The sequence below is a fragment of the Diplotaxodon limnothrissa genome, linkage group LG7, assembly GCF_057381915.1.
Source record: "Diplotaxodon limnothrissa isolate DT_005_m linkage group LG7, D_limnothrissa_male_GT1.1, whole genome shotgun sequence".
NCBI lineage: Eukaryota > Metazoa > Chordata > Actinopteri > Cichliformes > Cichlidae > Diplotaxodon > Diplotaxodon limnothrissa.
In genome coordinates, this window is record NC_140602.1 from 54,387,885 (window position 1) to 54,408,121 (window position 20,237).

Genomic DNA, 20,237 nt, shown 5'->3' on the forward strand with positions numbered 1-20,237 from the left:
CTGCCAACTGTGTTTACTGTGATTAGCCAGGTTGCTACAGAGTAGCCGCAAACAGCTCTATATACATGAAGCACTCTGCTTATAAATCTCATCAATCCCAAATTCCACAGCCTCTATTTCAGCTATGTCTGTAGCAAAAGCAGTGTCTTAATTTTTTTTGATTCTTGCAATGCAAGAAGTATTTATAATGTTGAACACAAGATGTTTTCATGAACTACATAAACCAAAATAGCAGCACTTGTGAAGATGCCCACACAGTCTAAATAGGGTTTACGAGTTATCTACAGACTTTCTTTACCTCGCTGATCTCCTAATTCCATGTACATTCCTAACTTAATGCAAGTAAAGAAGGCTGGCTCTCTCCCACAGTATGCTGTAAGCTCTTTGCATCTGTGAGTTTAAGTAATAAAAACTCTGTTATTCTAGCGAGTAACATCTCCATTAAAACGTGCAGAAACACTACAGCGGTATTTTTAGAACCGGATCAGTGTGTGGGGAAAAGCTGGTGTGAAGGCTATAATTAAATTACACTGTGAATAACAAACACAAGTTTCGCCTGTCCTCACTGGATAAGGATTGGACCAGTCAAGCAATTACTCTGCCTCTGTTTAAGTCAGTTTTTTTAAGAATCTCACCTTCTCACCACTTGGGCCAAGAGGACCAGCATCTCCTGGAAGCCCGGAACGACCCTTTGGCCCCTCGGGGCCATCTTCACCTCTGGGTCCTGCTGGTCCAAGTTCTCCCTGGAAAGCACAAGATGTAAAAAATACAAATGCCATTAGCCTGTATGGTAAACAAACAAACAAACAAACAAACAAAAACAAGGTACTTGAGCACATCTCTCCCCTCAGGTTTTGCAAAGATTATTCTATTGACTGTGCATTCACAAATTATTAGCATCAGTGGGAATATTTTTCCACTCATATAGCTTTCTAAGGTGATTACAATGAATCTGGGTACTATAAGAGAGATCTGAAACAAGTATTTTGTTATGACTGGTATAAAAAAACAGTTTTGCTCTCTATAGTCTATAGCTTGTTACCTTAATAAGCAAGATGCTTGCCTTTAAAGTGTTTTACTTCCTCTGAGGGAGTATATCAACTTGTATGTTTACTCATAGTTGCCATAGTTTATCTCATTTACATAATGTTTAGTAGGCTATTCAATCACTTGAGCGAAATGTCCTACAAGACTGGTAAGCGGTCACGTGCCTGCAAAACATCTATTAGCACTAATTAGCTGGTTGCTAACCAAGCTAGCTTGCACTTTTGACAACTTAGACCTCCATCCTCTTGCACAAATATGGTCACTTTTTGCTCTATAACTTAAGAATGCTTTGCTTTTATTATTCATCGAAAAAGGGGCTTAAGGATGCTAATTTCTGTTGCTTCATCATTAAAGAAATTAGCTATTTTAATATTGCTTCTCTTTTTAAGTGTGCTTTCCTTCAAGCGGGACACATATTAAGTGACAGACTACAAACTCACTCTGACAGCCAGTCACTGTTGCATGAGACCTGGTGGTGTGTAAAAAGATATCTAGCTAAAGGCTTGCGCAGAGTTGAAGGCAAAGCCAGTGTGCTCGCACACCAGCACTTAAAACGGCATCAGACAAACTGTACTTGACTCACACTTGCAAGCTCATCAAACAGAACACTTTAAATTGAGCACACTCACACACTTTTCATAGGCACGCTTCAAAATGAGTCATTTACATTCCGGTCTATGTGCATCTCCAAAGCAGAGGGCCTCCTCAAATCTTTGCTTTCATCTGGATCTGCTGCATCTCCAGAGGAAAATAAGCCAGAGCCCCATGTCTCTCTCCCGGGTTTAAAGGGGTTTAAAGTGCCATTGATTTCTCCTTCCTTTCTATGCTCAGCTAGAGACAGCCTGGTCAGGGATTGGAGGGTTGATGTTTGAAGTATTGGCTTGTGCAAGTTATGTTTCTTACTGTAGAAAGCATTTTTTTCTTAAGACTTGACAGTGTAAATCCCTGAAGCACTTTGGAGAAAGAGGCTGTAGTCAGGAAAACCTGTCAAAGTCGCGCTTTTCTCCTAAAGTTGTCAAGGTTAGGAGTGACTGGAAAGAGGCAATGGGGATGGAAAAGAAATTGGAAACTGCTCACATTAAAACAAACGCACGCACACAAACCACTTGTCAACTGGAACAACACCTTATGTTTGCTCATTAGCCACAATTCTGCGGTAGTCACAGAGGCTTAGGCAATGAAAGTGGATAAAGTGACAGGAGTGGTTGCTCCTTTCACTTACTGTGGATAAAGGTCACCCTCACCCCCCCCAATAAAACAAAGGTAGTTCTGAGTGCAGCACTTAAGAGTTGTTTCATTAATGTGATCATTTGAGTGATTCATCCAGCAGTCAAGTTTAAACAAACAAGCCTTACCCTGTCGCCTTTGATACCCATATCTCCCTTGAAGCCGGGGAAGCCGTCTTCTCCCTAGCAGAAGGATAAAGAAAACGATGTTGAAACCATTTGATTGGTATGCATGCAGAGATGATCAAATAAGTCCACACAACTTTCTTAGACGTTTTTTAGCCAGCTGTTTGAATTCCTTTACCTTTTCACCCTTGTGTCCTTTAAGGCCACGCACACCGTCAGCTCCCTGTGATACAAGAACAGGCAGAAATTACAAACCAGTGGGGAGGATAACGGACGGCTACACTTTTTTTAAAACTTAGAAGTAAATTGTGCAAAAGAGGATACTCTTTAGGATGGATTCATTTTCATTGTTTTGGTGTATAAATTAGCATACAAAGTTTCTTCCTTCTTGACCAATCTTTTCATCTTCCCTGAGAGCAGACTTCAGCCATGTAACAGGGGGACTATTAGCTACGAGTCGAGCCACTTGTGTGATCCCCCTAGCTCAGTAGCAGCTTTAATGATTGGATCAGTCACACTTTCTTTCCAAGAATTATTTGATGGGAATTCTTTTGTCTCGGTTTCATCAGATACTAATGGCACAGAGGAAGGAGAGGGCTGTGCACCTTGAACTGTTATCAGCCCCTTTGCCATCTCAGTCTTTCCGACAAACACAGACAGAAGCCTATACAAAACATTTTTAAGGGGATTTTTATTTATTTATTTGCAAAATCACACTAGTCTGGTTGGCCAAACACCAAAAAACAACAACAACAACAACACTCAAATGAGATATTGGGGAACTATTAACACATTAAATGCAAAGTACAAAAAAATACATAAAATTAATTTCTTAGTGGTTGATAATCAACTCACCTTCACGCCTCGAGGCCCAGGATAACCAATAGGTCCTTGAGGGCCAGGAGGACCCTAGAGAGACAAATATTTAATAAGAGTTTGCAGCACGTAGTTTTTAACAATCCAAGCATGCACACACACACACACGCACACATTTTGCTAATCTTATCTTCGTGAATGCAAACACATTTTATGCAAATGTTTCTGAACAAGGACAACAGGAGGGGAAACGAAAAAGCGAGAAAAGCGTAAATAAAGGAAGGAAGAAATGAAAGCTAGCTCATGGGAAGCAAATGTAATAAAACTCACCATGTGGCCTTTCTCTCCAGAAGGCCCCTCTTTTCCAGGGTGACCCTGTGAATTATTAAGAGCAATATTATGGCATTTCATTTGAGGATAATTACTACCATAAATACCACAAGGCCCCTTAAACAGAGAAATTAGGTTATTAAAACTGTTGGAGGGACGTATCAAAGTGGAAAACTGCAAAAATAAAAAATAAAAAAAATAGAGCCATTGCAGTCTAATTGCATTTGAGATTTGTATTAAAGAGGCCCTACTAGCTATCACTGAGCTCAAAAAGCACAGACTGTCATTTTCTTAATTTTGTACAAGCAATATAGCAAACAGCATCGTGCATGTATGACACAAAACTCCACCTCATCAAAAAACGCACACATCCACACACATGCATGGATGCTCATCTGAAAGGAAGGACTAAGAGGAAAATGATTGCATTCTCATTAACAAAAGGAGCTGTGCAAACCCTCTGATGGGCTATTAGTGATATGAGGATGGAGAGAGAAACAGATACATGAGAAGAGGCAGAAAGGGAGCACTAAGGTTGGGAATATTGTGCTTGCTTTATATGCAACAAAACAGATTTAACAGGAACAGCCTGGCTGTGTAACTCAGGGAGAACTACCCTCAAAAGAAATTATTAAAAGGCTGAGAGATATTGTGTGTCGTGGGGCTCTACTTTATCTCCTTTTTCTGTTTTGCTTTTTTTTTTTTTAAATCTTTTTCTTGCCCTGTAGTTATTCAAATCTTGGCCCTATCTCTCTTAGGTGCCACCTGGTACCTTCCAAGAAACATCTGCCATTATAGCAGGTGTACTGTCTGTGCAGGGATGTCAGAGGGACTGTTTGCCTATATAAAGTGCGTCTGTTGTGATGTGTTTTATCCTGTGAAGCAAAAGGCTGTATAAAATAAAATTAGAGATATGGCTTTAAAAATGTGAGTTCTCACAGCTACCTATAAAAAACTCTTTATAAACAGACAGAGGGGAGGAAAAAGATAAAATACGGCTCTTTGGAAACGTGGCCTAAAAACTCACCGGAGGGCCATCAGCTCCTGGCATTCCTGGCAAGCCTGGCTTTCCGGTCGGGCCCTGGGTAGATGATAGAAGGTCAGAGTAAACATGACAAGATAACAAGAGCACACGGAGCCATCACAGGATATAGATGTCTATCGGTATAACAACAACGTGAGGTTTAGCTGATATAACACTGACTATTGTTACATAATCCATTCAAATGCTGGCGAGACATATCCCAGAAGCCCACACATGACACCAGAACCCAGGGGATCACAAAATCCTGTAGGTGTCATCCTTTGGTGATGATGAGTGTGCGTAAAATTTCATTTATTGTCATTATAATTCATTTGAACCTCAGTGGCCAAAAGACAAACAGTAGGATTCTTAGACAAGCAAAGGTACAGACACATAAAATGAATCATGACGATAATAGGATGCAGATTTCTTTTCTCTTTGTTATGCTCATTAGCTCTAGTCCCAAAAATTATTTACATGGTGTTTTGGGGTGGCAAAGTCTTGCATATGTATTGAATGTGTTGTATTAAATTCAAAGATCTACGATTTAAGTCTACTGTTTCGCTTTATTACACTTAGCAAATATCATGATGGCTTTAATGTCTTTTAAAATCAGGGCACACGCGGTACCTACATTACCAAATCCCAAATGCTCAATAATAAAGTGAGTGTGCTCCATATAAGTTAGCCAATGTAATTTAGCTGAAATGAAATTAAAATGTATCAGGATTCAAATCTGTCTGTACCGTCTACAAGGCAACATTTAGTCCTGCATTGGGGATGAGGAGGCATTTGCATAACTGTGTGATAAGCATTTCTGAATAAGATAGCAACTTGGCTTTCCGCTCATGAAAATGAATGCGACCAGCTATTTTATACATTCTGATTCTTTTTGTTTTTAAAGCATCTTAGAGTTTTTTTTAGTGGAGTTACAGGATTTTAGAGCCACGTGGTATGTTACCTTCTCTCCTGGAGGTCCAATGGGTCCTTGAGGCCCTGCAAGTCCCTGTGGGGAGGATACAGAAATGATCAGCAAGCTTTCATTTCACACTTCCGAGAAAGAAAGATCTAAATTCACACTACATTTTCATCACTCACCTGGGCTCCTGGGTTGCCTTGCTGTCCGGGAGGTCCTGGCTCTCCTTGGGGTCCCTGAAAAAGAAAAATTGTCTTAGAAATCTCCCCATGTAGAAAAGACTGAATAATTTATTGATTTTCAACCAGGCTGTGTGAATGCGAAACTGATTTGGTGACCAGCATTGTCCAGCAAAGGGGAAAATTTCCTCTGAAAAAATATAAATGAGAAGCAGTAGCACACTTCTGCATGATTACCTCATAACAACACAATAAGCCACAACTTTTGGACTGATGGAGTAGCATCTTTCCACGGCTCGAGGTAAGAGACACACACACACGTACACAGTGCACATTACCGCAACTACTTTCCTAATGAAAGAAACTGCTGAGGCACAAACACAACAACACCTTTCCCAATGAGATAACTGGCAATCAATTATATTTCCTCAGGCCAAGAGTCGGGGAACGCTCCTGGTCTTTCATCTCTACCTCGTTGGATCGTTCCCAACAGAACAAAGGAGCTGCTTCAGTTAGGCATTCTCTCATTACAGCCGGGCGCTGCCTGAAATTGAGCTGGAATGGTACAAGCGGCCGAGGTGGACTGCTCAAATAGACCTAAACACAGGCAGCCTATTCTTCATTATGTCTTAATGTCTGATTGAACTGGTGTGTGTGTGTGCTTGTGTGTGTTTGCCCATGAGTGCATATCATGGGCTTTTTTGAGGGTGAAATTAAGCAAACGTTGATTGAAATTGAAATTGTGCGTGTTGGTTTATCTGAGAGTTTGCACATATAGGCAATTTAGTTCATTCCAGCTTCACTTACTATGTTTCCCTTGGGTCCAGGGTGGCCATCCATTCCAGTAACGCCCTACAGCAGGTGACAAAAGAACATTAAGAACAAAAAGTGAAAAGGGAAAGGCAGCAAATCTATAAAAGACTAAAATGGACAGAATCAACTGTGTGAATGAATTTTAAAGTCTGATGTATTTGAATCGCTAACTCCTACAGAGAGATATCAGTTTCAAAAATGTGCAGTGTCCACGTTAAATTAAATCCGCTGGAACAAATTAGATTGAAGCCTCGCTGCACTGTAGACATCTATCAGAGAAGCTGAAGTTAAACTCAATAACATATGCTACTCTTTTGTATATTGTGTCTGAGAGATATTGAGTTTTGTATTTCCCCGTGGTTGTTGTTTGTCCTTCCCTTTTCTCTCGCTGCTTATGAGATGCTAAAAAATTGATTCCGCTCTCTAAACTGTAAATCTATTGCTGGATATGAAAAGTTGAGAAGTTGAAGGAGAGGTGAGAGGGTTGGGTGGGGGGTGGGCACTCACAGGTGGTCCAGGAGGTCCCTGAGGTCCTTTTGGTCCCAGCAAACCCCGAGGCCCCTGTGGTAAAAATGAAGGGAAATGAGATTGAGAGTGATATCACACCTGTGAAAAAGGACTGATGCATTATTAAACACGTTCAGCTAAATCAAGTTTCAAAATTATACTGCTGGAAATAACCTCACTTTCCAAATGTCCTTGAGGATTTTCTACAGAGTGAGATGTGAGGGAAAGCTGAAGCCCGCTCTCCTTTTTTTCCTTCTTTCTTTCTTTCTCTCTCTCTTTTTTTTACTACTCTTGCATTTCCCTCAGCCGTACCCATGAAACAGTGCTGTGATTTTCTTTCTGTGTGCCATGCCTCACAGCTACAGTTACCCAAGTAGATGGATTGTCCTGACTGTGTGAATTCAAACCAATGTAGCGCACCCTGGTGGATAAAAAAGATCATAACATGCAATATCAAGGGCTTTCTGATGGTTTCTCCTTTTCCTGTCTTTTCCACCCTCCGCAGGGAGTATCCTGCATGGGTGAGGCGGGGTGTGGGAGGCTATTAAAAGAAGCTTGATGTGTTCTGCTTGCTTTTCTCACCACTAGAGATTCCCCTGTACACATGAGTTCTGATCAACATTCACTTTGCACCACAATAGCACTAAAAAATAAAAAATTCCAAGTCTATATGACTATGAACATGTGATATATGATACCAGCCGACAGTATGATTGTTCAGTAACACAATAACATGATGACAGCAGGCCTGCAGCTCTTATACATTTCCCTGAGTGTAAGACTGAATGGTAATATATGTGATCACTCACTGGTTCACCAGGAAGTCCCCTGGGTCCGATCTCTCCATCATCTCCCTGGGAAAGAAAAGAGCAGGTCAGGCTGTGGAACAGACAGTGAATTATAATGGAGGAGAAAGTGAGGATGTGCAAGTGTGTGTGTGTGTGTGTGTAATGTGAAAACATAATGAAGAAACAGAGGAAGTGGGGGATCAAGTTGCATCAGTTGTGTTTAATGGAGAAGGTGAGGGAAATTGGGAAAAGGTATTTTTGCAAAGAGAAAAAACTGAACGTATTATAAGGAACGAAATCGACGAGAAGGAGAAAGTAGGAAGAGAAAGTGGAAGTTCAATTCAAATGATGACAAAACGGTGCGTTTGGGAAGAATCCTGCAAAGAAGTCATTTGTGCAAGAGCAGAACAAATTCAGATAGTGCGACTTCGTGTGCACAGCACTTGAGGTTGATAAGAAAATGAAGGGGCAGGAGTGAAATTCTTTTCTTTTTTTTGTTTTACCCTCTCTCCATCCTCTCCAGGACCACCCGGAGGTCCATGGGGGCCGGGTTCACCCTGTGAAAACAAATATGAACATGTTTAACTGTTGTCCAAATTCCAACAGGCACACACCTCTCAGGTTAAAGGTTAAAATGCTTACTCTGTGTCCTTTTTCACCAGGAAGTCCAGCCAGACCATCAAATCCTCTGTCTCCCTTAAAAGCGGGGAAAAAAGAACATTTAATGATATAGATCACCACCTCAGCTTAAAAATTAACTTCAAAAAATCTTTTTGTCAAAAGTGGCACATTTAAGTGCATCGTGAATGGAAAAGACGACATACCTTTGGTCCAGTCTGTCCTGGCATGCCCCTGGCACCATCAGCTCCAGAGCGACCCTGTAAAAGCAACAGCACATGTTCTACCTCCAGATCAAGACAATCACAGAGCATTTACTATTTGCAATCGCAAACAAACACTGTGAAGTGCATAAAAACTATCATGCTTAGTCTTAATATTACTTCTTTGCTGCTGAATAGCTTGGTTGACAACTTACTCGTCTACCAGGCTTTCCAGTAGGTCCAGGGGTTCCCAAAGGTCCACGTGGTCCCTAAAACAAAAGTGCTGTAAATCACTGAGCCATCTTTTTCATTTCCAATCTATCCACCTAAATTAGGCTTTTTAGCTGATTTGCTAGTAACGGAATATTACAAAGGCTCAGCATTAGTGAACACATTTCCACATTTGCTTAGACTGATATGATCAGAAACTGATCCTGAAAACAGAATGTAGCATGGTGATTTCTAGTACCTGAGGTCCTGCCTCTCCAGACTCCCCCTTCAGTCCTGGTACACCAGGAGGACCCTTAAAAAGAAAAATACTGACTAAAAATTCATATAACAATTGAGCAAGACCATCCTGTGTGCAACAGAATCTGCAGATCAGAGTATTTGTGCTTCAGTGTTTTTGCTGGGAGGTGATTTGCCATACATACCAGCGGTCCAGGTCTGCCAGTCAAACCCATTGGCCCTGTAGGACCGCGCATAGCCAGCTGACCAAAGAAAGGAGAAATAACATAAAAATGAAATCAAATGAAACATATGGAAAAGAAGGAAAGAGGACAATTTAGCTCATGTGTGAATAGAACTGCAGCAGATTTAGCAATTCATATTTGTCTCTGCTGTATACTGTGTCTATACTTGTGCTCTGCATGTTAATGTTAAACTTAATTCACAAAATGCAGCATCTATTAATAATAAATGAGGAAGAACATTGTAGGAAATGTGCCACAAATACAGTAAAAGTCATGTGATAAGCAGTAACAAAATGTTAAAAACGAAACAAAAATAAAAAAAAATATGACATTTGAGGAGAAGTGAGGGAAAAAAGTTAAAAGTATAGAATGAAATGATCTGAAATAAGATATTTTCCACATGAGAATCTTATAGTTCGCAGAGTTTAGCAACAAAGAGCAGTAAAAATAGCAGAAATGTGAAGGTGTAAACTGTTACCCTAGCCTGCTGCATGATGGCTTGCATCTGGGCCTCCTGTGCTGATACAGCAGGTCCCTTCTGCCCAGAGTCACCTCCGGCGCTGAGTCTGAACTATGGAAGGAATGATAGCTTGGTGAGACTTCAGTCCCATAAAAAGGAATACACAAGAAACAAAAAAATGAGAGCCAAGAGAAGCATGTGTAAGGACTAAAGTGCTGGCCTGTGGCAAAATTAATCTTTTAAGTTTAAACAGCCACACACTGTTACCAACAATAGCTCTAATATTTCTTTAATACAGTCTGTCCATTTAAGAAAAACAACAACAAAAAAAAACAACAACAACTATGCTACAGCCTCCAGCTGTCAAATCAGCTCCATCCATGGCTGCTTGCAGGCCATAATGTTCACATTCGACTGCCATCTGGTGGTGATAAGCCAGCATTACACCCTAACATGAATATTCATGCCTATGGTGCAACTCTTGACTTTGTTTGGGCCAGACATCTTGGTTTGGATTACACGGCACAGTCCTCAGGAGACTGACTGTCAGTTGTGCTGCAGATGCAGAGGCAACACAGCAGTGAAATGCTGTGCAGGATTTCAAAGTCACAGAGAGGGCTGTTGCCACGAAGCAAAATACAAACCGTTGATCTAGAACATCAGGGATGAGTCAGATGTACTGCAGCTGAATAAAAACAATATTTTTTCATATTTTCCCACAAATCCCGCAGTTTTTCTTCGTCCACTTGATTCTATCTCTGCCATGCAAACGAGATGTTCTGATTTTATCAAGAAATGGCTAAAAAAAAAGAGAAGCTGCTTCACCAGTGTCTAGATTTGCCACCTAACCCTGCCGTGCTGCTCATGTTGACTCCATCATTTCAAGACAGAACGTCTTGAAATGATGAGAAGGCGTGTTTCTCATTAGACTTGGAGCTCAAGGATCGCCGGCTTTCTGCCAGCAGATACACCAGAACACCTTGTCCAGACAGAGTTTGCCACATGACTCCGCCAGACAGTTTTTGAGGAATCCTGAAACCACAACTCTGTATCTGCACAACTAATCAGTTACAACCGCAGCAGCAGCATTTTCCCAGCACCTAATAAAGAAAGCGGAGGAGGTAGACATCACAGGAAGCTATTAGGATGTCTGAGCAACTGTTGCGGTCAAGTCTGACATAGCTTAAAGCAGCTGACATTACAGCTGTTATTTAAGAATCTCACTCAACATGTTGAAGCACATATTTATGCAACAAAACGCTCGTTAGTAGGGCTGGGTATCGTCACTGATTTCTAGAATCGATTCGATTCCGATTCACAAGGTCCCGAAACGATTCGATCCACGATTCGATTCAATTCGATTTGTATCTGGGAAATTTTGCCTCAGACAGTCAGAAATATTCTAATTCAGATCAGTACATTTACATATATTTGTATCTATAAAAAGGAAGCTGACACTCGCAAGACTTTATCAAAGGTGTGAGCATCACAGCAGATGCTTCTGTGTCAAAGTAGCTGAAGATAAAACACAGAAAAACATGAAGGTGATTTTTCCTGGCCTGGGATTTTATAAAAGTATTCTGCAGTACATCAAAAACGAAAGAAGAACATTAATCAACACATGAACATTACCTCTGAAGTTACAGCGGTTTTATTAGAGACACGGCTAAGCGTTTTGCATTTTGCATAATTTTAAAAAGTTTCAATTTGTTCAGAAGCCCATTGAACAGCAGAAATGAGGTTTTCTTTTCGGAAGTAAGTGAAAGGAAAAAAACAGCGGCCAACAGCGCTGTAAACAACGGTAGACTTGTGGGTAACAAGCAAGCAAATAATGAAGAAAACAGATTTTTAGACGGGAAACTGTTCTTGAAGTACAGAGAGAGAGAGAGAGAGAGAGAGAGAGCTGTGCATGAAGTGTGGTGGAAGCAAAACAGCAAAAGTCAGAGGGAATTCATGACGATGTTTATGTGAAGCGTAGTTTGGATCTTCTTTTGCTGCTGGTTCGGTCAATATTGTTTGGAGAGAGATAAAACTAACAGCTTTAGAATCAGCGCAAAAAGGGCGTAAACACAAAGCGCGGACCCGCCGAAACATCAGAATCAGCGAGCTGTCGGCTTTCAGCCCCGACCGTGTCCGTGCCGTCGGGTGAGAAAGGCGACATCTCACTGATTCTTGTCCGTGGGTCTGCGCTTTGTGTTTACATTTATGTGCAGAATCCGTGTTCCTGCTCTCATTTACTGTTTTAGCTGTTTGGTGGTTGTTGAAATTTTGTGAGGTTTCACCTGAGATTCTGGCATTTTGGGCAAAATAAATTTATATTAAAAAATCGATTCAGGATTTTAATGAATCGATTTTACGTTATCCAAGCCAGAATCGATTTTAATCGATAAATCGATTATCAAAACCCACCCCTACTCGTAAGGGTTAGGCTCATCATAAATGGCTTGATGGGAAACCCCCTTTATTCCACTTCATTGTATAAGTTATCGCTAAAACACGGTGTCAATAATAACAATTGGTCTTAAAGGAGGTTAAACAAGGATTAAAGCACTAAGTTAGAATTTCTGACTTTGGAAGAAGAAGAAGAAGAATTGTATTTTACTTACAGGCAGCATCAGGACAGTTCCAGGAGGTCCTGGCAGGCCATCAGCACCAGGAAGACCAGGACGACCTGGAAGACCCTTAGATGGGAAATTACAAACACAAGTGAGTGTTTTATTATTTGTATTTGTAAACCTCTGGTGATGTTTAGGACATTAAAAAAAACAAAAAACAACCTTACCCTCTCTCCAGAATCTCCAGGACTGCCTGGTGGGCCGGAAGCACCTGGGGGTCCAGGGAGACCCTATTTTAAACAGAAGACCTCATTTAACTTCTATATATACACACAATACAACACAAGGTTTTGCCTTCATCTTGCAAAATGGTCACATACAGCAGAACGGAATGTGCATGTGGCAATATTTTATAAGAGAGGCTGTGAAGCTGTAAATCTTTGTGGGGTATTCTTATTTGTTTATATTGTAGTGCAACGCTTCAGTGGCTGGACTCCATCTGCAGGGTGTCAAAGCAAATCTGTATTAAAGGAATCTTCCTAAATAAATGACGACGTTCCTTCGACATCTAATCAAGTCCAAAAACCGCTTTGGGGGAACTGCTCGGGCCACTCCTTTTTGCATCGGGAGCCAGCAAAGCATTAAAACTCGAATTTTCTGGTAGTGCAGACAAACAATGAATGCGTGAAAGGAAGCTCTATTGGCTTTTCTTTACCAAGCGGCTGCCAAGAAAAACGGCAGCGATTACGATGCGAGGGGGGGGGGGAAGGAAAACACAGGAAGTTAAGAGACAGGAAGATTCACTTACTGTTGGCCCTTCAGGCCCAGCCGGACCTTCCACTAACATTCCCTGAAACACACAAGCACAAATCATTAGGCCTCATTCATAAGCACATGGCTGCAAACAACACTGTCACACTTGAGTACAATACACAGGAAAACGTTCACTTGTAAACTTGTCCCTTCATCATGTTCCCATCTTTGCTGACTCATGTGCATGCATGCCTGTCACTGCAGCTGTGTTTGCAGTCGATCCACAGAGAACGAGAGAGTGGCTGCAAACAACAGGCAAAGCCATCCTGAGGTGCTTCCCCTACCCGGACAAGTTCAGTTAAGGGCTAATCAGATCAGTGGGGATGTTAAACTTATTCACACATGCAAACGGAAACATAAAGCCAGTTTAGCCATGCCTATGAACATTTTGGAATTAGTTCAGTCTAAGTGTAGGGTTAGTGTTTGAGTTAGGGCCTGATCAGTAACACTGAAAAGGCAATAATAGCAGTTCATCTCATTTCAATGTCTCAAAGACTCAAGGATCTGACTTAACAGATGCATCAGTGCAGCTCTACAGCTACATAAATACCACATTGTTTGCTCTTGTGGTAGCAATTTGGCTTTTTGTTTTCTGAGATTAAAATTCTGCCCACTCTCCAAAGTTCAAGCTGCCTTCAGAGCATTTTTATTTTAAACACTTCCTTCAGACTTGTTGTTTTGTTTTTTTTCTTCAATCCCTGCAGTTATTCCTGTGTGTCACCTGCATTGTGGCTACTGATTGAGGGGCTGGGTCTGTACATGTATTTATTTTTCATTGAAGTTAGCACTTCATAATACAGCCCACACTTGTACTTGTAGCATAATTTCTGTCAAAATTCCTGCAAAATATCCAGACGTTGTGCTACTTAAAATTACTTACTGACCAAATAAATGTATTTACAGAAGCGTCTTTCCTGTAAAAATCTGACTTGTTAGGTCCTTATTTTAGTGTACCTATCATTAAGTATTTGTAGGTAAATTTTATTGCATACTTTTAAAAAAAAAAATACATAGAAAGTCCACTCAGTTACAGGGGAATTACACCCTCAGTCAAGGGCTGTATTATAACATGTTGCCCTTTTGTAATTTTTTAGCTTTCTTAGTTTTCTACCTCACAGCTTTTTGCATGTTGCAAAGGGACAAAAGCACACTGGGAGGTTGCGTATGTGTGTTCCAGCATGCTTATACGTGTGCATACACAAAAGCTCATTAAGGAAGTGGACTCAAAAAACATGAACTCCTTCTGTAAACACTGAAGGCACTCAGTCACAGAGGCAGGTATGCCTGGTGGAGCTCCATGACTTCTGTTTGAAGTAAAACAGCTGGTGCTATATTAGATACATGCAAACCTTTTGTGGCATATATATCCATATAGGAAGAGATTTTCACAGTGTTACCTGCATATATATATGAGTGTCTGTTTTAGGTTTTTTAATTGAACAATTCCTTTCATACTTCCTATTGTTCTTCCTGGTTTTACTTCCCTTGTGATTACACGCTCCCTACACCGTGTGTAGAGCTTATTAACAATTGCCGCATGGCTCTACAACAAATGTTTATGGTTTAGCCACGATGAACAGCCAGGAGCAAGGCCTCGTCCGAGGATGCTAACAGATGACTGTGGTGAGCTTGTGTGGCTTATGGAGCCTTATTCAGGAAGTAAGGGATAGTTTGTGTTTAGATGTGGATTACACATATGTCCTCCCCATGAGCCCAAACGGAGCCTTCGTCTGCTGCTTGTGTATGTTGTTCAAACAGTCATACTCACAGGCTCAATAACAGCAGGCTCTCCCTTCTGTCCTTTCTCACCATGAGCTCCGTAACCCTACACAGCACAGACACAAAAACAAAGTCAGCCCACCCTCACTTATCTTCATCACCTTTATGATTTATTTTTATTCTGCAGTGTATCCTGTTTAATTTCACCTGCCCATAATCCTGAGTGTTAGCGGGCAGCCCTATGTTAGGCAGCTCTGTGCCGTAATCGTAGGTTTCATCTAGCTCTCCGTCATAGTTTTTCAGGTCCTCCTGATTGAACCCTTCCGTGTAATCATAGGCATCCACATCCAGGTCAGTGCCGGTGGCGATGGACCCTCGGTTTCCGGTGCCTGCGCTGGCTGAGCCGCCTCCCACTGACACGGAACTTCCTCCACCCCCGAGAGTGATGGTGGAACTGCTGCTGCTACCACCACCTCCACCACTGACGTGCACAGTAGTGCTACTGCTGCTGCTGCTGCCTCCACCTCCAATGTTCAGAGTACTGCTGCTGCTGCTGCCACCACCTCCACCACTGACGTGCACAGTAGTGCTTCTGCTGCTGCCTCCACCTCCAATGTTCAGAGTACTGCTGCTGCTGCTGCCTCCACCTCCAATGTTTATTGTACTGCTGCTGCTGCTGCCATCTCCATCAATGGTGTGGGTCCTGTCAAAGTCATAGTCGTCATATCCGTAGGATCCGTAGTCATCGTGGGAGGCTCCTGCCTGTTGGAACAATTAACAGGACAGAATAATTGAGGATAACTGGCAATGTGGCCTTTTGAATACCATTCCATCCATAAACATGATAGCTCGAAAAGTTTTGAATGAATTCTGATCAAATTTTGCAGGGGTGTAGAGTGGGGTGGTGTTAACAATCCATTAACATTGGGCCTACATCCACCAACATTTTCAAGATAAACGTATTGATTTGACAATCTAATTATAATTGACTTACCATTGTGGTGTGTCAGCGTATAAAAGTATCGGATAGAGATTTAAAATATCATGACAAGTTTGACCTCTGACCTATCCTTCAAGGTCAATAGATTTAATGCTGATAATAATGCTACATAGAGCTATTTAAAACCATGTTTCTTACTGCTATTGTTTACACACATAAATATCACTTAACTTTGAATCTCAAGTCAAGGTCAAATAAGGTCAAACTTTCATGAAACATCTTTTATCTTTAAAACTATGCTTTAAATTCTACTGCCTTCATTTGTATTGGCAGCATGTAGGAAATGATACTGGTACATGGAGATTCTAAACATCACACTATAGTTTGCATCCAATCTATGCTTCATTTTTACTTTTCCTTGTTTTTAATCACTGTTGCACATGTACATTTTCTCAGACCCTTACTAGGCACCTGTGCACTTTTACATTAACTTTTTTGTTTATTTATTGTAGACTTTACTATCTATCTAGTCACATTTGACCTCTGACCTTATTTTTACATTCTTTACATTTCTTTCAAGAAGGCCCCAAAAAGGTTTTATGTCAACTGAATGAGAATGAGCCGCCTAGTTAGTTAGAAATAAACTGTAATATAATATTACATAATAAGCCCAATTTATATTTATGTCCCATTATTCACAAATCAGTAGTTATTATCTATGACCTATTCCTACATACATGTTTGTGTATTCTGTCACCCTACCTTTGTCTGACTTTGCCTGTGCTACAAACTTCTTAAAGTTTTTTTAAAAGAACAAAGAAAATAAAATGAATATATACAAAGTACAATACCATTCATAAAGGTGTGCAGTAATACTGGCAACAATTAACTCCCATGATTAATGTCCACCTACTGATGTTTTGTTGCTGGAGATTGTGACTGTAGTCCTTTCACCAGTGGTGATGACCCTCGTTCCAGTCCCGGCATTCAAATCAACCCTTCCCCCTGCTCCCAGGTCCAGCTCGCCCCCAGTGCCGATGCCGGTGATGGTGACACTTCGAGAGGTATCAACGCCACCAGGTGAAGACGTGGAGTCATAGTAGTCGTCATAGCCCTCATAGGTGCCGTACGTGACCCCCAATGCGTAATCATCTTCTCCTCCTCCAGTATCAGTACTTGAAGAGCTGCTGGATGAGCGAGAGGATGAGCCGGTGGAGATGGAGGTCCAGTCGGTGCCAGTCGAACTGCCTTTCAAAATCTCACCCCCTGTGATCAGACTGTCCCCTTCTGTCTCCTGTAAAGATATTTGGAGGGGGACGTTGGCATTGGATGCTTTACTGTAGTAACATAGAAACAATACAGTTATGTATAAGATGCGGGCATTTAGAGCAAACATGAAATGGTACCTCTTTTGTGGTTGTCTCAGAATCAAGAGTTGAGTCATAAGGCTTTTCCAAATCATCGTAGTAAGGGTATTCATAATAGTAGCTGTCCTCCGCTTTCTTCTAAAGGGAGAAAAACATTCCACCAGCATTAAGAGAGTGTATGACTGAGAGAGAAAGATTGGCAATCAATTATTAGCAACATGATTTTTAAATATGTTGCACTGCGCTATTGCCTCTGGCTGGCTGATGTTTGTACAACCGGTCGACCATCGATCAGAAGCACACAGGAGTTCCTCCTCCTTGTGGAAAGCTCACACTGTATCTGCCTGTTGTAAACTGCTATGACTGAATGACACATTGCTCTTACATAGTTTTCCTAATGACTCCAGCACCTATCTTTAGAAAAAAGGAAAACAGAGGGGCAAGATTTTGTGTAACAAACAGGGCCCTGGGCAAATCAAAAAGTCAAAAGGAAGAGCTTCCTGTTCATCCTGTAACACTTCTTTGACATCCCGTTAATTAGCACACACTGAGTATATTGGTATTCAGTGGGAAAAATGACACAGTGCATGAATGCAAGCTTAGGCAGGCACCACATCATTCCTAAACATGATTAAGTAAATGCATAGACTGATAACTTGGTTCTTCCCAGTCAGCACTTTTCCTCTGGCACATTGCAGGTTTCTTACACAATGCCAAGAGGCTCTTTTCAGCACAGGATCCAGCAAAGATCTGATTTGAGTATTAGAGACAATTATGGTTTAATCATTTCCATGAGTAAGACCAGCAAGAAAATACTAAGTGGTTCTTTTGTTGGATTCTATAATGTGTAGTTTCATTCTGTATGTAAAGAATCTACAAAAACTGCTTCTAGTAAGCGGTAGCCTACAAAGCTGCACTTACACTTATGCACTGGTTAACAAGTAAAAAAAAAAAAACTTGGACGAAACCTGTGATTTTTTTTTGTCATTTATGTATAATTAGATGCATAGCTTTTTGTACACTAACATCTTCATGGGAAACACAGCGTTTGTTGACATCCAGCAGTTCTAGACTTTCGCACATTTTGATTACTGGCTTTAAAATACATTCTGGGATTGTACAGAGGCAAAATTACAAAAACCACATCATTGTTATCTCTGGCTCTGCATTACATTTCTTTCTTTCTCATGGACGAGCATTTTCTCTTCTAACACTGCTTCGTTAAGCTGTGGGGTTCCACAAGGTTCAGTACTGGGTACATTATTATTTTTTTACTATTTTTTTCTACATCCTTTCTTTTGCTATCACAATTCAAGCACCATTCAAGCTTTTTCTATGACAATGATGCTCACCTATATATGTCTTTTAAGCCTCACCAGCTGTGCAGGCTGCTCACCTTAGTCCATGGTTTATTGGTTGGCTCTTTAATAATTACCTTATTTTAAATGTCAACAAGACTAAGACATGATTATATCTCCTTGTGATATATATTCTCAAATCAGTCGGGCTCTTACTTCATTTTGTTCACATCAGTCAGTGCTACAAACCTTGGTGTAATATTTGAATCCTCTCTAGGTTTCAACTCACATGTAAAATTCATGTCTTGTTCCTGCTATTCTCATTTAAGGAACATTTCTAAATTGCAACTTATGGTCTCTTTTGGAACTGGAGAAAATTATTCATGCATTTTTTTCATCGTCCTTAGATTATTGTAATGCTTTGCTTACTGGCTTAGATAAATGATCTCTTTCACGTCTTCAAGCAATAAAGAATGCTGCGGCCAGATTATTAACGGGTTCCCACAATCGAGCAAGCATCACTCCCATTTTATATTCTTTACACTGGCTTCCAGTAGGTTTTAGAATTTGTTTTAAAATTCTCGTTTTCACATACTGAGCTCTAAACACACTGTTTATCCCAGCTCCTTACAAAGCACACTGCTGCTCATAGGCTTGGATCACAGGATCAGAATCTGCTGGTTGTTCTTCCAGCCAACCATAAAAAAATAATTTAGAGGAGTGCCAGAATAAAACATGGAGCCAGAGATGATTTGAAAAGCAGAAAAGTAATGTTACTCACAGCGTTGTCTGTGCCGGGGTCCTGGTTCTGTGGCTGGTCAGGGGATGGCACTTCACAATCAGGGCTGTAGTGCTCACAGTAGTCATAGGCAGCACGATGGTCTGCTACAATCATTAGCTGCTGGATGTCTCCCTAGAAACCCAAACATACATGCATGCTAATAAGTAAACAAATGAAAATGACAGAAGCAATGCATGACACTGTGTGACCTGTGAGGTGAAAAAGGGAAAGCATCTACACTGCAAATGTGACATTGCTGCAGAACAGGCAGTCAAGAAACTAGGTCAAGCCAGGGGAATCTCAGGGTGACTAAATGATGAAGAACGTTGTCAAGGGTCCAAGAATGCCATTTTGCATCAGAGTTAAGAGTGTCAGGCGAACAGAGTTACAGCAACACAATAAACAAGATCAAATGTTTGGAGCACAACATGTAAGCCTGACCTCAGTCTGTGTGAATTGTAAGTGATTTTACCTTCAAACTGATTGTGTAAGGCATGTGCATGAGCAGACCTGCAGCTAGGACTAGATCAGAAGAGATAAGAGCTCTGTGTATATCTATGTATACACTGAGTGGACATGCAGTTGTGGAAAAGAAGAAGAGGAAGAGAGATTTAAGACAGAGAGAAGTTAAAAAAGAGACAGAACAGAGAAGGCTGCTAGAAAATTACTGAGAGAGAACAAGGGAGAGAAAGGCTCAGAAGGATCCCCAGGCTACATAGGGAGCTGGGTGTGCTTCCCACATGTTTCTGAAAAGAATTCATATGGCACCAAAACCTTGTATTGCATTTATCCAAACATGTCCTGGTCGCAATTCCAAATTCAGTGATGTCATTCCACATCAATCAAACACGATGTCAGCGTAGCTGAAACAAATATATTTCCAGGAGGCAGGAGGATCGTGAAGCGACGCAGCTATGGGAACGGACTGCCACGGAGGATGAAGTGTTTTTAATTATGTTCAATTGCCAAAAGTTGAAAAAGAAAAAACCCTCAACATGTCTTTCCAGCTGAAATGAGCT

At 41.0% G+C, this 20,237-nt stretch overlaps 1 protein-coding gene across 3 annotated transcripts in view; it reads right to left on the reverse strand.

Annotated features, from left to right (window-relative positions):
* The window catches only part of col5a1 (procollagen, type V, alpha 1), a 74,951-nt gene that overhangs the window by 21,658 nt on the left and 33,056 nt on the right, over positions 1–20,237 (reverse strand). For 2 of the 3 annotated variants that reach the window (XM_085359932.1, XM_085359931.1), the window contains exons 5-30: positions 19,219–19,350; positions 17,179–17,277; positions 16,686–17,066; positions 15,040–15,594; positions 14,882–14,938; positions 13,109–13,150; positions 12,528–12,590; positions 12,352–12,426; positions 9,764–9,856; positions 9,247–9,303; positions 9,063–9,116; positions 8,809–8,862; positions 8,597–8,650; positions 8,415–8,468; positions 8,276–8,329; positions 7,794–7,838; positions 6,985–7,038; positions 6,472–6,516; positions 5,668–5,721; positions 5,531–5,575; positions 4,573–4,626; positions 3,546–3,590; positions 3,255–3,308; positions 2,578–2,622; positions 2,403–2,456; positions 636–743 (exon numbers count right to left, since the gene is read on the reverse strand). In XM_085359932.1, the coding sequence (XP_085216058.1) occupies positions 636–743; positions 2,403–2,456; positions 2,578–2,622; positions 3,255–3,308; positions 3,546–3,590; positions 4,573–4,626; positions 5,531–5,575; positions 5,668–5,721; positions 6,472–6,516; positions 6,985–7,038; positions 7,794–7,838; positions 8,276–8,329; positions 8,415–8,468; positions 8,597–8,650; positions 8,809–8,862; positions 9,063–9,116; positions 9,247–9,303; positions 9,764–9,856; positions 12,352–12,426; positions 12,528–12,590; positions 13,109–13,150; positions 14,882–14,938; positions 15,040–15,594; positions 16,686–17,066; positions 17,179–17,277; positions 19,219–19,350 (2,427 nt within the window). The remainder of the gene's footprint in view (positions 1–635; positions 744–2,402; positions 2,457–2,577; positions 2,623–3,254; positions 3,309–3,545; positions 3,591–4,572; positions 4,627–5,530; positions 5,576–5,667; positions 5,722–6,471; positions 6,517–6,984; positions 7,039–7,793; positions 7,839–8,275; positions 8,330–8,414; positions 8,469–8,596; positions 8,651–8,808; positions 8,863–9,062; positions 9,117–9,246; positions 9,304–9,763; positions 9,857–12,351; positions 12,427–12,527; positions 12,591–13,108; positions 13,151–14,881; positions 14,939–15,039; positions 15,595–16,685; positions 17,067–17,178; positions 17,278–19,218; positions 19,351–20,237) is intronic. The other variant, XM_085359933.1, reaches the window with a different exon arrangement.